Source organism: Phyllobates terribilis, unplaced genomic scaffold (assembly GCF_046119375.1).
Source record: "Phyllobates terribilis strain yellow unplaced genomic scaffold, ASM4611937v1 Scaffold_8__6_contigs__length_399053987, whole genome shotgun sequence".
Lineage (NCBI taxonomy): Eukaryota > Metazoa > Chordata > Amphibia > Anura > Dendrobatidae > Phyllobates > Phyllobates terribilis.
In genome coordinates this window covers 106,439,088-106,452,518 of record NW_027362768.1, presented here as the reverse complement: position 1 = coordinate 106,452,518, position 13,431 = coordinate 106,439,088, and the positions used below count along the sequence as shown (strand labels likewise).

The window sequence follows — 13,431 nt, the reverse complement described above, 5'->3', positions numbered from 1 at the left end:
TAACATGCATTGAGTATGTTTCCGTAGCGGAATGCAGTTCTATGGGGAAAATCTGCACATAAAACTCAGCGTACCCGCAAGAGAAATTTATACATGTTGTGGATACGCATCACAGGTCAGTTTACGCTGCATTAAAAAAAAAAAAGAACAGTGTGCATGAGATTTCTATAAATCCCATCCACTTCGTGTATTTTCGATATTCAAAAAAACAAAGCGTCCTACAGTTCCAGTAGAGTCAAAAACTCACCAAAACTCATCTTGGGAACCTAAACAAATAGTCAAGAAAAACAATAGACTTGTACATCAGCTTATCTTTACAATAACGTTAAAAAGGGTTCCAAGCATGGACAGATTTAAACAGAAATTATTACAAAAAGGATATGATCAAATTAAATGACTGAAAAAAAAAATCAAAAATCCAGGAGTGGAGAATATCGGACAGGTTTACTGGCCTAAAGGGGTTGTTCCCCAAACAAAATACATTTTAATTACCAGTTCTTGGACTAAAAATAAGACGCACAATAGGATGTGTTAAAAAATGTGCTGAAAAAATCTTATAAATCTGGCCCTTCTATGTACTGTCTTATTTGCATGTTGTCCAATCAGAGTTCTGATCGTACATAATTCAGCTCTTTGCCAGGGGAGGAAGCGTATGTCAGTTATGATAATTGAGTATACAGACCCGACACAGCAGGGGATCACAGCTGCTGCTTTCTGAAGTAATACTTTTCCCTGCCTATTTTGTCACAGGAGCCAGTGTCTTTGCCTCATCACCAGCTTTCTGAGCTCATCATAAATCAAGTGAGTGAGGTAGAACTTCAGCGGCTGCTGAGCTCGTATATCTCTGACTTGATTTATGATGAGCTCAGAAGTCTAGTGACACAACAGAACCACTCGCTCCTGTGATAAAACAGGCAGGGAAATGTTACCTCAGAAAGCATGGTAATCAGCAGCTGCGAGCGCCTGCTGTTTTGTTTATGTATACTCAATTATTATAAGTGATGTACACTAAATTATTATAAGTGACTTATGATTACTGGCCAGTAGCTGTAGTATGTGCTTACCATCAACTAGAGCACTTCTGCATGGTTGGACACGGCAAATAAGACAGTACATAGAAGGGGCACTTTTTTTTAACACATCCAATTGTGGAACTTATTTTTATTTCAAGGGCTGTTATATAATAGTTTTTGGGACAACCCCATTAAGGAATTGAACAGTGCATCCGCACTCAATACTACCACAAAAGAACACCAACCAACCTTATGTTTCAACATTTTCTATGTTTTTTTTTATATTTGTGCATTTTTCTAATATGGATAAAATGGATGGTACACTTTAGAGCTGAAGTTATTTTGAAATTATGTTTTACATATTTAGTTCCCAAAAGTGTTTATATACTTGCTGTGTTTTTTTTTTCTATAATATAAATCATTATATTTCCTAGATGATGATGCAAAATGAGCCAACAAATGTAAATCTGGAAAAGTTTGTCTTCATCCCTAAAGCTTCTATGACAGCGTTTTCACGGTGATTGCAAATTATATCTAAACTTCTATGTATGATTGTAGAATAGACTGGTCAATTTGAAGTTTCATTATTCCTTTGATAGTGAGTGCATTTCACATATGGTCATATCCAAGGCTAATCTAAACCATTACATGTTCACTGCCATCCTTCATAAGTGATCAAGCCTTACTCCAGCACCCTTTAACTTAGTTTTCTCATATAAATTCTTTGCTCTAATCCAGAAATCTCAAATTTAAATTCATCCAATGGCTTCTTTATCTATTAGAACTTATGACATTTTAAAGGGAATCTGTCACCAGGACTAATAAACCGGGTGTTGTAGTCCTCCATATTCATGAGATCTGTATAACCCTGCCCCCACCACTGATTATCAGCTTTCTGCCTATGCAGTGTACATAGAAAACTGTCAATCACTGGTGTGGGCGGGGCTATACAGCTCAACATTCAGAGAACGCGTAGATCAGTGATTTTATCAAAACTGCAGCAAACAGCCTAGTAAGTGACACATCACTGGAATTATGGACTCTGTCCCTACATCATGCTGCTCTCAGATGAGGTAGCAAATCCTGATGACAGATTCCCTTTTTAAAGGAAGTCTGTCATCCCAAATGGACAATATAAACTAAGCACATGGCCTTGTAGAGGATTGAACCCCTATAAGAATTGTACCTTTAGTGTTCTAATCGCTGTCTCCATTCTACATGGACTGAAGTTTAAACAAATATGCTACTTAGGGTGCTTGGTGTACCCTTTGTGTGGCCAAGAGGCTCAGTGCACCGTTCTGTCCACTGGTATGCCATGCCTACCTTATTGGTCATTCACAGTGCTGACTTGCCTGAGCTTTCAATCACCAGTGAGAGAGGCAGAACCATGAAAAATCAGTGGGTGGAACAGTGCAATTAGCCCCTTGACCACACTATGGGTACATTGAGCACACCAAGTTGCACATTTGGTTAAACTTCTGTTTCTGCAGAGTGGAGGCAGTGATTAGAACACTAAAGGAGTTGAGCCTTGTGGCTTATTTAGCCTCAAAACAATATGTGCTTATTTATAGTGTTGGTTTTGGTGACAGATTCCCTTTAATTACAACTCTATCTATAAAGCAGGAATCTTTATTTTACTGTTGTAGATGGCACTGGTATATGGTGTGTAGTATTTAAATGATTTCTGTAAGCATACCAGGTTTAAAGGTGTAGAACAACGCTCCAACCTTTCATTTCTTAGGGGTATTTATCATCAGGGCCATACCACTAATAAAGACCGAGCATGAGGCTACTACACGGCCCATGAGTCAGGGGGAGGTCCACCTCACCGGTTGTCTCACTTTCAACAGTAGCTGCATCCTGGATGTAGATACAGTTGAAAGGAATGATGGAACAAGGAGCCATCATCATTCTTTATGTGCGTCTGAGCCCTCACGTCTTGCGCCCACTATGTGGAGCTTTAGAACACGTGCTGCAGAGACCAGGGGAGTGAGGAGAGGTGAGTAGTTTTTTTTTTTTTTTTTTTTTTTTTTAATCAATGAGTATGGGGCCATCATAATGTGTATAATAGGCTGTGGGGATAATCAAACTGTGTGTATGGCTGTGTGGGGCCATTATATTATATGGAGGGCTGTGTGAGGTTTATTAAACTGTGTGGGGGCCACTATACCGTGTGGAGGGCTGTGTGGTAGCCAATATATTGTGTGGAAGGCTGTGGGGCCCATTATATTAGAGGGCTGTGTGGGGAGTCTTACTGTGTGAAAGGCTGTGAGATGATTATACAGTATGAAGGCCTGTTTGGGGGTCTCATTCTGTGTAGAAAGCTGTGGGGGTGTTTATGGCAGGGCCCATTATACTATGTGGGGACCTTTATATTGTGTGGAGACCATTATGCTGTGTGGTGATCTCCTACTGTGTGAAAGGTTGGGGGGATGATTATACTGTGTGGAGGTGTGGGGACTATTATGCCGTGTGGAGGGCTGTGTTCGGGCCATTACACTGTGTGGGAGCCATCATACTGTTTGGGGGTTTCATACTGTGTGGAAGGCTTTGGGGGCCTTATACTTTATGGAGGGCTGCTAGGGCCATCATACTGTGTGTTTGGAGGGTTCTGTGGAAGAATTCACTGTGAAGGTATCATACTGTGTTGGGGTCGCATTTTTATTGGCATTATACTTTATGGGGGCCATTAAAAGAGAATTGTTTTGGGTGAGAATACTAAGGGGCTTCAATAAGGGCAAAATTATTTTGTAATTGCAGCAATGTCACTCTTTATCTTTAAAACATTGGGGGTACACCGTTATGTGACTATGCTTATGGGCCGTGACCCAGCCTCCTTTGCTTAATATTTAGAGAGGAGGCAAGTAAGACATCTGGTATGTTACCCCATGATTTTTATGTACATCCCTGTTTATCACCCTGCAATTTTGAGCATTCTTCTGAATTTTAATATATTAATACATGCAACATCCTTCACTTTTTCAAAAGATCAACAGAAGAACTAATTTCTTTTGTTATTTTCTTGCCACAATTACTGACCACAGAGACCACCACGGTGAATCTTTAGCTTAGTTAGTGCAGCATTTTATTTGTAATTTTCTGTAAGTAATTATCATTATCCTCTGTGTAGATCAACAACCACATCTGCACGAGCAGTATTGGAGAAACAGGCCTTCTCCGATACCAGGAATTCTACACAGCAGCCACAAGATGGAGCACGTAGGTAGAAGAGATGGCGTACTACATGTTTATTTGCATTGAGTTATTAGATGAGCTAATGATGCTGAGAACAATGAAAACTGGTGATGGCAAATTTACTTTATTACAAACATTTGACTTTATTGTGACATAACTAGTTATTCATCCAATATGAAGTTACTTATGACTTCATTTATCTCCCTTATTTCATAGATCATTGACATATTATTCCTATGAATCTATCCACCTAATTAAAAAAAATTAAAACTTCCTTTTAACTCTTGTTAAAGAGTTGTGACAGGAGGACCATGGGGGTAATAGTTTAAAAGCTATCATGGGCATTACTGGAGTCTTAAAGGACACTGTCTGTAAATAGAGACATTACCTTTTAAATGAAATTCAGCTGTAGGTAACATACAGGAAAATTCATCATAATCAAACTATGTGCCCACAATCTGGACAGGCAGCGCTTTGGACGCAGCATATTTTTGCTGTGTCCAAAACGCTGCGTTCTATTGAATGCAGGTAAATCCGCATGTGCTCACTGAACTATGCGGATTTACCACATTCAATACATTCTAGTGGTCAAATTTCTGTTGTGGAGACTAGCGACTCTGCAAGAGAAATTTACATGCTTCGGTCCTAAATGACGCACCGCATGTTAGTGTCCGGGGGTGATCCGCAGCCTCAGATGCACGCATAGTGGACATGCGATTTCTAGAAATCTCACCCACTATGCTGTAACATCTGGCCACTGCGGGTTTGACAAACCCGCTGCATTTCCTGATCGTGGGCACGTATTCGAACAGAATGACAAAAATGAAAGCCATTCTTAACTATGCCTTACTAAGTCAAGACGGGTGCCTTTGAGTTGTGTTAAAGGGGTTGTCCGGGCATAGGTATTTGATGACCTATGTACAGGATAGGTCATCAATAGCAGATTGCACTTGTCACTTGACAACACTTTGCACATGACTGCTGAGCGTTGCCGGCTACTGCAGCACCGCTTTGTTGCAAAAGATTAAGGCTATGTCCACGGGTTGCATTTTCAAATGCAGCAAAAAAACGCAGTTATCAGGCTTTGCTGAATGTTTGGTGCAAAAACCTGAGGAAGTTGAATCATGTTTTTTTTTTTTTATGCACAAAACTTTATCAGCATGCACAAGAGACAAATGTACCTGACAAAAACACAGCAACAAAAAGGAGGGCTTTGTGGGGGTCTCATACTGTGTAGAGATGTGTGGGTACCATTATACTGTATGGGGACACCTTTATGTTGTGTGGGGGTCTCATACCATCTGGAAGGCTGTGGGGGCAATTATACTGTGTCGAGGTGTGTGGGGATTATTAGACTGTGTGGGGGCCATTATACTGTGTGGAGGGCTGTGGCTTATACTCTATAGCAGGGGTCCTCAAACTTTTTAAACAGGGGGCCAGTTCACTGTCCCTCAGACCATTGGAGGGCCGGAATATAATTTTTTAAAAAAAACTATGAACAAATTCCTATGCACACTGCACATATCTTATTTTGAAGTAAAAAAACAATACAGGAACAAATATAATATTTAAAATGAAGAACAAGTAAAGTTAAATCAACCGATATTTCAATAGGCAGCATAGGTCCCCAATAGGCAGGTAAATGTCCCCAATAGGCAGGTAAATGTCCCCAATAGGCAGCATAGGTCCTCAATAGGCAGCATAGGTCCTCAATGTGCAGGTAAATGTCCCCAATAGGCAGCATAGGTCCTCAATAGACAGGCTGTTCCCCCTTTATAATGCCCTATGCAGGCTGTTCCCCCCCTTATAATGCCCCATGCAGGCTGTTCCCCCCCTTATAATGCCCCATGCAGGATGTCACCCCCCATATAATGCCCCATGCAGGATGTCCCTTTCTCCCACCATATAATGCCCCATGCAAGATATCACTCCCCTGTCTTTATAATGACCCATACAGGATGTCACCCCCCCATATAATGCCCCATGCTGGATGTCACCCCCCATATAAGGCCCCATGTAGGATGTCACCCCCCCCCATATAATGCCCCATTCAGGATATCACTCCCCTGTCTTTATAATGCCCCATTCAGGATGTCACCCCCCCCATATAATGCCCCATGCTGGATGTCACCCCCCCCCCATATAATGCCCCATGCTGGATATCACTCCCCTGTCTTTATAATGCCCATTCAGGATGTCACCCCCCATATAATGCCCCATGCAGCATGTCACCCCCCCATATAATGCCCCATTCAGGATGTCACCCCCCTATATAATGCCCCATTCAGGATGTCACCCCCCCATATAATGCCCCATGCAGGATATCACCCCTAATATTATGACCCATGCAGGATGTCACCCCTAATATTATGCACCATGCCTCCGTACATTAAAAAAAAAATACTCACCTCACTTCTCACCTGCTGCCGCTGCTCGGGTCCGGACTCCAGCGTCGCCGGCGTCTTCCCGCTCTGCGCTGCCTGTGACGGCTCAGGGGAGGGCGCGGTGGAAAGATGACACTGCAACCTCTGACCTGAGATGTCACAGGGAGCGCAGAGCGGGAAGACAGCGGATCTGCAGAGGCATGGGGAGAGGCAAGTATCCGGCTGCCGGGGCGCGGAGGGAGCGGGCGCTGACACCGCTCTCCTCCCCCCACAGCCCGGCGGGCGGCAGTTTGAGGACCCATGCTCTATAGAGCGCTGTAAGGGTCATCATACTGTGTGTTTGGAGAGTGCAATAGAAGAAGGCAAAACCAAAAAGGCAGCAAAACATGCTTTTTGTAAGCAGCATCTTTACTGCCAAGAGAGCAGGTTTTGCCTGTGGTAAAAAAACACTGCAAAAATGCAACGTGTGAACGTATCCTAAGAGCTTTGCTGCTGCATCTAGCACAGATTTCCCCAGCTCCAGTCCTCAAGAACCACCAACAGGTCACGTTTTCAGGATTTCCTTAGCATTACACAAGGTGTTGGAATCATCACGTGTAGGTGTGTGTAATACTAGGGAAATCCTGAAAACATAGCCTGTTGGTGGCTCTTGAGGATCGGAGTTGTGCACCCCTGGCTAGCAGCAGTCACTAACATTTGTATGCACCTGCACTTAGCAGCTATGATCAAAGTGTTTAGGTCTGACAGCCACTGGAGCAAAAAACAGCTAATAAGTGGATTGTCAGTGTCAGACCCCCAGCAATCTGCTATTGATGACCTATACTATAGATAGGTCATCAACTACTTATGCTCAGACAACCCCTTAAACAGCAAAACTTGAATTTTAAACGCAGAGTTTTTACTGCCAGAAGAGAAGGTTTTGGCTGCAGAAAAAAAATCGCTGTGTGTGAACGTAGCCTTAAAGTACATATAAGTAATAGTAAAATATACTGGTATTTACAGTTAGAAAGTCGTCTTTATATAGCTGTGAAAGATTACTTATAAGTTCCCACGATGAGCTTTTTGTGAGTTTTTGATGGTGTATATTTTTGGCGCACAAAAAACGCAGCGTCTTACAGCTCCAGCCAAGCGGACGGGATTAATAGAAATCTCATGCCCACTGTGCTTTTTTTTATGCTGCAGAAACTGACCTGCAGTGCGTTTTCGCTATCAATTTCTCTTGCAGGTACGCTGAGTTTTATGTGCAGATTTTCCCCACAGACTTGCATTAGATGCGGAAAATGCACTAAAAATGCATGTAATTCACACGACTGTATCAATAATGTTTCGGCAAAGCTAAATACCAGGAAGTATCAAAAGCATAGGTGCTTTATTTAAACATAACATACCAAAAGAGACAAAAAACGCAGAGATAAAAACACCTGTAAAAAAATGCAAGTTACCTAATTTACCAAATATTTGCAGAAAATTTGCAACATCCAAAAGCTCGTGGTGGGAACGTGGCCCAACATTCTGCTTAAAAATCAAGAGTACAAAATAGTGAATAAATTGTATAATATTTTGAGCCCTGTCAATTACCAGTTCTATGTTCAGGGTTAAAATGAGATATTGTAATTATCACCCATTTATATTTTCTATTTTGTGTTAAATTTTTGTATTGGCAGAGTGTTCATATTCAGGAAACAGTGATTGTGTAAACCAGCAAAGAGCATTTATAAGCCAATACCACAATAATATGACGGACGCTGACAAGTATAGCTCCTGGTCACACACATCTTCAGAGGTGATAGATGATTTGCAAGATGATGTCTGGGATGATTTTGATGATGAAAATTTGCTGGATGCCAGCAGTACTGCAATTGCAATGGAGAAAACAAGTCCTGGTAAAAAAAAAAATATTAAAAAATGAGTATTTTCACTTCCTTTATAAAATCTTGTGATTTCTGAGAAGATAATGATGATAATAATAGACCCTTTTTTTGGCTACGTTGACACGAGCGTATAAAAAATCTAATTTTCATCCTGAAAAAATTGGGCATTTTTCATCTGTATTTTCATCCATGTGCAATTTGAATGTGCGATCTTTGTACATCAGTAACTTTTAAGATTTACAAAAACAAAGTTTAATTTGTTAAAGAATTGCAGTGTATCCGTAAAAATTGGATGCCTAACGGATGATCTGTATGAGATACGATTTTTTTTTGGCACACCCATAGACGTGAATTAATGAGTCCCATCTATGATCTTGTCCCTGACATCCTTAGAAAGCTCTTTGGTCTTGCCCATGTTGTAGAGGTTAGAGTCTGACTGATTAATTGAGTCTGTGGACAGGAGTCTTTTATACCGGTGACTATGTAAGACAGCTGTCTTTAATGCAGGTAACGAGTTGATTAGGAGCGTCTAACTGGTCTGTAGGAGCCAGAACTCATAATGGTTTGTAGGGGATCAAATACCTATTTCTCACTGCAAAATGCAATTAAATGTATCTAATTTATACAATGTAATTTTCTTTATTTTTTTGGGATATTCTATCTCTCAATGTTAAAATTAACCTACCCTTAAAATTATAGACTGCTCATGTCTTTGTCAGTGGGCAAACTTACAAAAACAGCAAGGAATCAAATAATTATTTCCTTCACTGTACGCTAGAGAATAGTGCATGTTGCAATCTCTTTCACATGGGCATTCAGTTCGTATGGAAAAACTGTCATCTGAACAGCCCGATTGAATAACGTTGGTCCGGGTACTGTCAGTTTTATTCACAAACAGCACTCTGAGTGAAAATCCGGAAGTGTGAACGTAGCCTTTTCTTGTTGATCTGTTCGAGTCAAACCTGATAATGACGCGCCCCCAGGGCTGTGGGGTACTTGGCAGCCGGGCCTCTATAGATACCGGTGGGGGATATCACGGTGGCTGGCCCGGTCCGTGGCCCAGGGCGGTCAACGAAAAGGGGGATTATTTATAGGGGATTTGGAAAGTTCGTGACTCCACCTGTGGAACGCGGCTAAAGGGAGCCGCCGCTGCGGAGCAGTCCTCTGAGGCAGATGGTAGGGCAGCTTGTGATGATATGGCTCCCCACAGGTGAAGCGGCAGGCCTCAGGGTAGTGTAGAAAGCGACGGTTGTGCTGGGCGTTGTAGTGCAGGGAGGGAAAGATGGCGCAGCTGAAATAATGGACAGAGGCAGTACGGTGCAGTCATCCGAGTCTTTACTCACAGTTCGTAGGAAAGTACCACTGGTGCACTGTACGGGTGCCAGCCTCCCACGTCGCGCTGCGCTCACCAGGCAGGGGTTCAGCTCTTCCTCAGGCAGATTAGGAGAACCTGACGGAGCCCCGCTTTCTTGTGTTCCTAGCTAGACCGTCTTCACGCTGGGTCTTCTCCCTCCTGCCCTGCGCTTCCCCACTCTCAATCCCGCTCGGGTGCTCTGAAGTCCCTCCTATCTTACAGGAGTTCCTGGACCTGCTTGACCCTCACGGGGATTAGAATAAGGCTACGGACACTGGTCTATGAAAGCCAGAAGCCTCCGGTTTTTCCAGCCGAGACTTGAAGTTACACGACTGGTCCAGGGGCCGGCCCCTTCTTGCGGCCTACGATCTCTGTCTTCTGACAGATTCGGGGCGTACGGGTGCCGTCCTGCACTCGCCATACCCCCTAGGATCCCTTCTGTAGATCGGAGCCTACTCCTCTGCTCCCCTCCTGGGCCTCTAGGACTGGGCCCTACTTGTGGAGCAGAGCTCCTAAAGAGACTCTGCTCCCAGACTGTCTTCTTTCACTCCTCTTACTGACTCTCCTACCACCCTAAGATGGCTTCCCTTTATATACCTACTGTCAAAGTGCTCCCCTAAACTGCTTCCTCCACCCACACCCACTACTGGTTCCCCCTACCTCTGGGTTCCCCTCACTCCAGCCAGGGACAGGGCTCAGCAGGAAACACATTGCATCTTGCCCTTCTAGCCGGCCTGGAGCAGTGTAGTGTTGGATGCAGGTGTTGGGGTTCCGGGCAGCACTCCCTCCTTACCTGAGAGAAGGAGACACCACACCTCTGGGTGAGGTGCAGTACCTCTGTGGCGACTGAACCCTCAGGGGCGCCACAATAACATCATTAGGATACTTTTCTGGGAAGATGTTGAACTATAAACATCAGTTTCTTGACAATGTCTGTTAGGTCTCATTCACATGGCCGTATTTTCGGTCCAGGTGCTGTCCGTGAAAAAAAACAGACTGCACTTGGACCAATGTCATTCAATGGGGCAGTGCAGATGAGCGATTTTTTTTTTCACTGACCGATTCTGCATGTGAAAAAATCCGGGTGCACTAGTTTCTTGCGTAAATCGGATGAGACTCACCCATTCAAGTCTATGGGTGCACAAAAAAATTTGGAAGCCGTATGGAGGCCGCGTATAACATCTGATTTTTACGGATACATAACAAATCTGTAAGAGGAAACTTGTAAATGATTAATAGCTGCTGCTGTAAAAATCGGAATGCATAAGAACTTGCACATGGAGGACAAGTGGGGGAAAAAAATTGTCCCACTTTTCTGGATGAAACTTTGAACAATTTTTTTATATGCTTGTGTGAACCTACCCTTAGCCTTACACAAAATTAAGCCAATATGCAAACAACTTGGTGAATATACATCGATGTTAGCAAGCAAAAATACACTGTATGTGATGTCTATGTGGGTGGAGAGCTAGAAATCTTGAAAGAATCTTTCAAAATGTTCATAAATGGACCAATTGTACATAACTACACATCTGGGTAAAACGCTATTCATTTTACTAATGAGCAATCCCAGCTAACTAATTTAGGACCCCAATTAAAATATAAACAAGCTATACTTCTCTCCCACACTGGGGCAGTTTCATTTGGTGACGCTGTTCCCGGTGGGTGACGTGGCTTGTTGTGTCATGTGCCCTCTTCAGCTCACCAATATTCCATCAGGCCGGACGTCCTCTCTCACGAAACAAAAAGTCACATCACCTGCTGGAAAAACAGTGTCGGCGTCTAGAATGATTTCCACTGTGAGAGGGGTGAGTATAGGTTGTTTTTATTTTAATTGGGGTCTTGAACTGATTAGGTAGGGCTTATTCAGCAGTGGACAACCCCTTTGAGGCCATGTTCTAGTTTTGGAAAATTTCCACTGCAAATTTGTTCACAAATATGTAACAAATCTACAGTGACTCTCCTAAAAAAAATCGCATGTGTTTGTTGCATATTTTGTCGCAGGCTCTGTTGCAAAGCATTGTATAGGGTGAAATCTGTAGTGAAAATTTGCACAAGAATGAGCATGCTGCAGATTCGAGAATCTACTGTTTGCCTTAATTTTCATGCGGATTTTTCCTACAAAATATGAATGGGGTTTTGATGACTCCATTTACTTGTATTGTACGGTAAATCGCTAGAGAGCTCTGCAGCCAGGGGTGGATTAAGAGTAGCAAGGACACACACACACACACACCCGAAGTATCACATGTCACATGATCCCCTGTGATAGATCATGTGATAGTTCACGTGAAATTAATTTGGCACAGCATTAATTATATTCATTTTTTTAGGCTGTGTGCCCACTATGCGTTTTTTTAAGCGTTTCCGCAGTGGCAATTCTGCTGCAGAAACACTTAAAAAATGCTTGGTAGAAGGCCTGCTATGTTCCCCAATGATAATCCGCATGTGCTGTGCACATGCTGCGGAAATTTCCGCTGCGGATTATCGCTGTGGAAAAATCCGCAGCATTACCAGTTATTTTACGGAAGCGCGGCGTTTTTGCCGCCATTGACTTGCATTGGAACGCATGGAATCCGCATCACTGCATCTGTACATGCGGATTCCATGCGTTTCAATGTACGGATAGTACCCGAGTGTGGAGGACAGGAGACTCTCCTCCTGACCCAGGTACCATAGAACCTGTAAAAAAAAGAATAAAATAAAAAATAAATATTATACTTGCCTTCTGATGGCCCCCGGTGCCTTTATCTGATGCGTCCTGACTTGCCGGCAGCTCGCGATGGTCTGAAAAGGACCTGCCGTGACGTCATTTAGTCATGTGACGGGTCACGCGACCGCTGACGTTGGCAGGCCATCAGAAGGTAATTATATATTTATTTTTTATTTTTTACCATTCTATTACGGTCACACTATATAAATCCATGCTGGTTGCATGGATTTATATAGTGTGACCAAGTTGTCAAGCACTTTTCCAAGTGATGCTAAAATCGCTTGGAGAACGCTTGTCAACCCACATGCAGAAATGCATGTGAAGAACGCTTCACTTCCGCATGTCCCTGGCAGGAAAAAAGTATGTAAAATCCGCATGTACAATCCGCATGCGTTTTTTCTGCCAGGGAGATGCAGAAACGCTCAAAAAAATCCGGAGCATTTCTGCATCGTGGGCCCATAGCCTTACATTAATTGTATGACTCAATATTGAGCACATGGCGCCATCTATACACAGCGGGAGGCCGCACAGCGCCATCTATACACAGCGGGAGGCCGCAGGGCGCCATCTATACACAGCGGGAGGCCGCACGGCACCCCCCCCCTGAGACAGCGGGAGGCCGCACGCAGTCACGCACACACAAACATATACAGACATATACATACACGCATGAACACATTTGAAACACAAAATTACATATAAACAGACATCACACAATGATATCTGCTGTCACACACTCACTCACTCAATCACACACTCACACACTAGACAGCAGGAGGCTGCATGGTGCCATCTATACACAACAAGAGGCCGCACGTAGCCATCTATACACAGCGGGAGGCCGCACGGCACCATCTATACACAGCAGGAGGCCACACGTAGCCATCTATACACAGCGGGA

At 43.2% G+C, this 13,431-nt stretch overlaps 1 protein-coding gene across 1 annotated transcript in view; it reads left to right on the top strand.

Moving 5' to 3' along the window:
- The window catches only part of HFM1 (helicase for meiosis 1), a 161,775-nt gene that overhangs the window by 132,260 nt on the left and 16,084 nt on the right, over nucleotides 1-13,431 (top strand). The window contains exons 34-39 of the mRNA XM_073645240.1: nucleotides 1,448-1,530; nucleotides 4,144-4,232; nucleotides 4,351-4,387; nucleotides 5,270-5,306; nucleotides 7,775-7,817; nucleotides 8,257-8,475. Coding sequence (XP_073501341.1) covers nucleotides 1,448-1,530; nucleotides 4,144-4,232; nucleotides 4,351-4,387; nucleotides 5,270-5,306; nucleotides 7,775-7,817; nucleotides 8,257-8,475 — 508 coding nt within the window. The remainder of the gene's footprint in view (nucleotides 1-1,447; nucleotides 1,531-4,143; nucleotides 4,233-4,350; nucleotides 4,388-5,269; nucleotides 5,307-7,774; nucleotides 7,818-8,256; nucleotides 8,476-13,431) is intronic.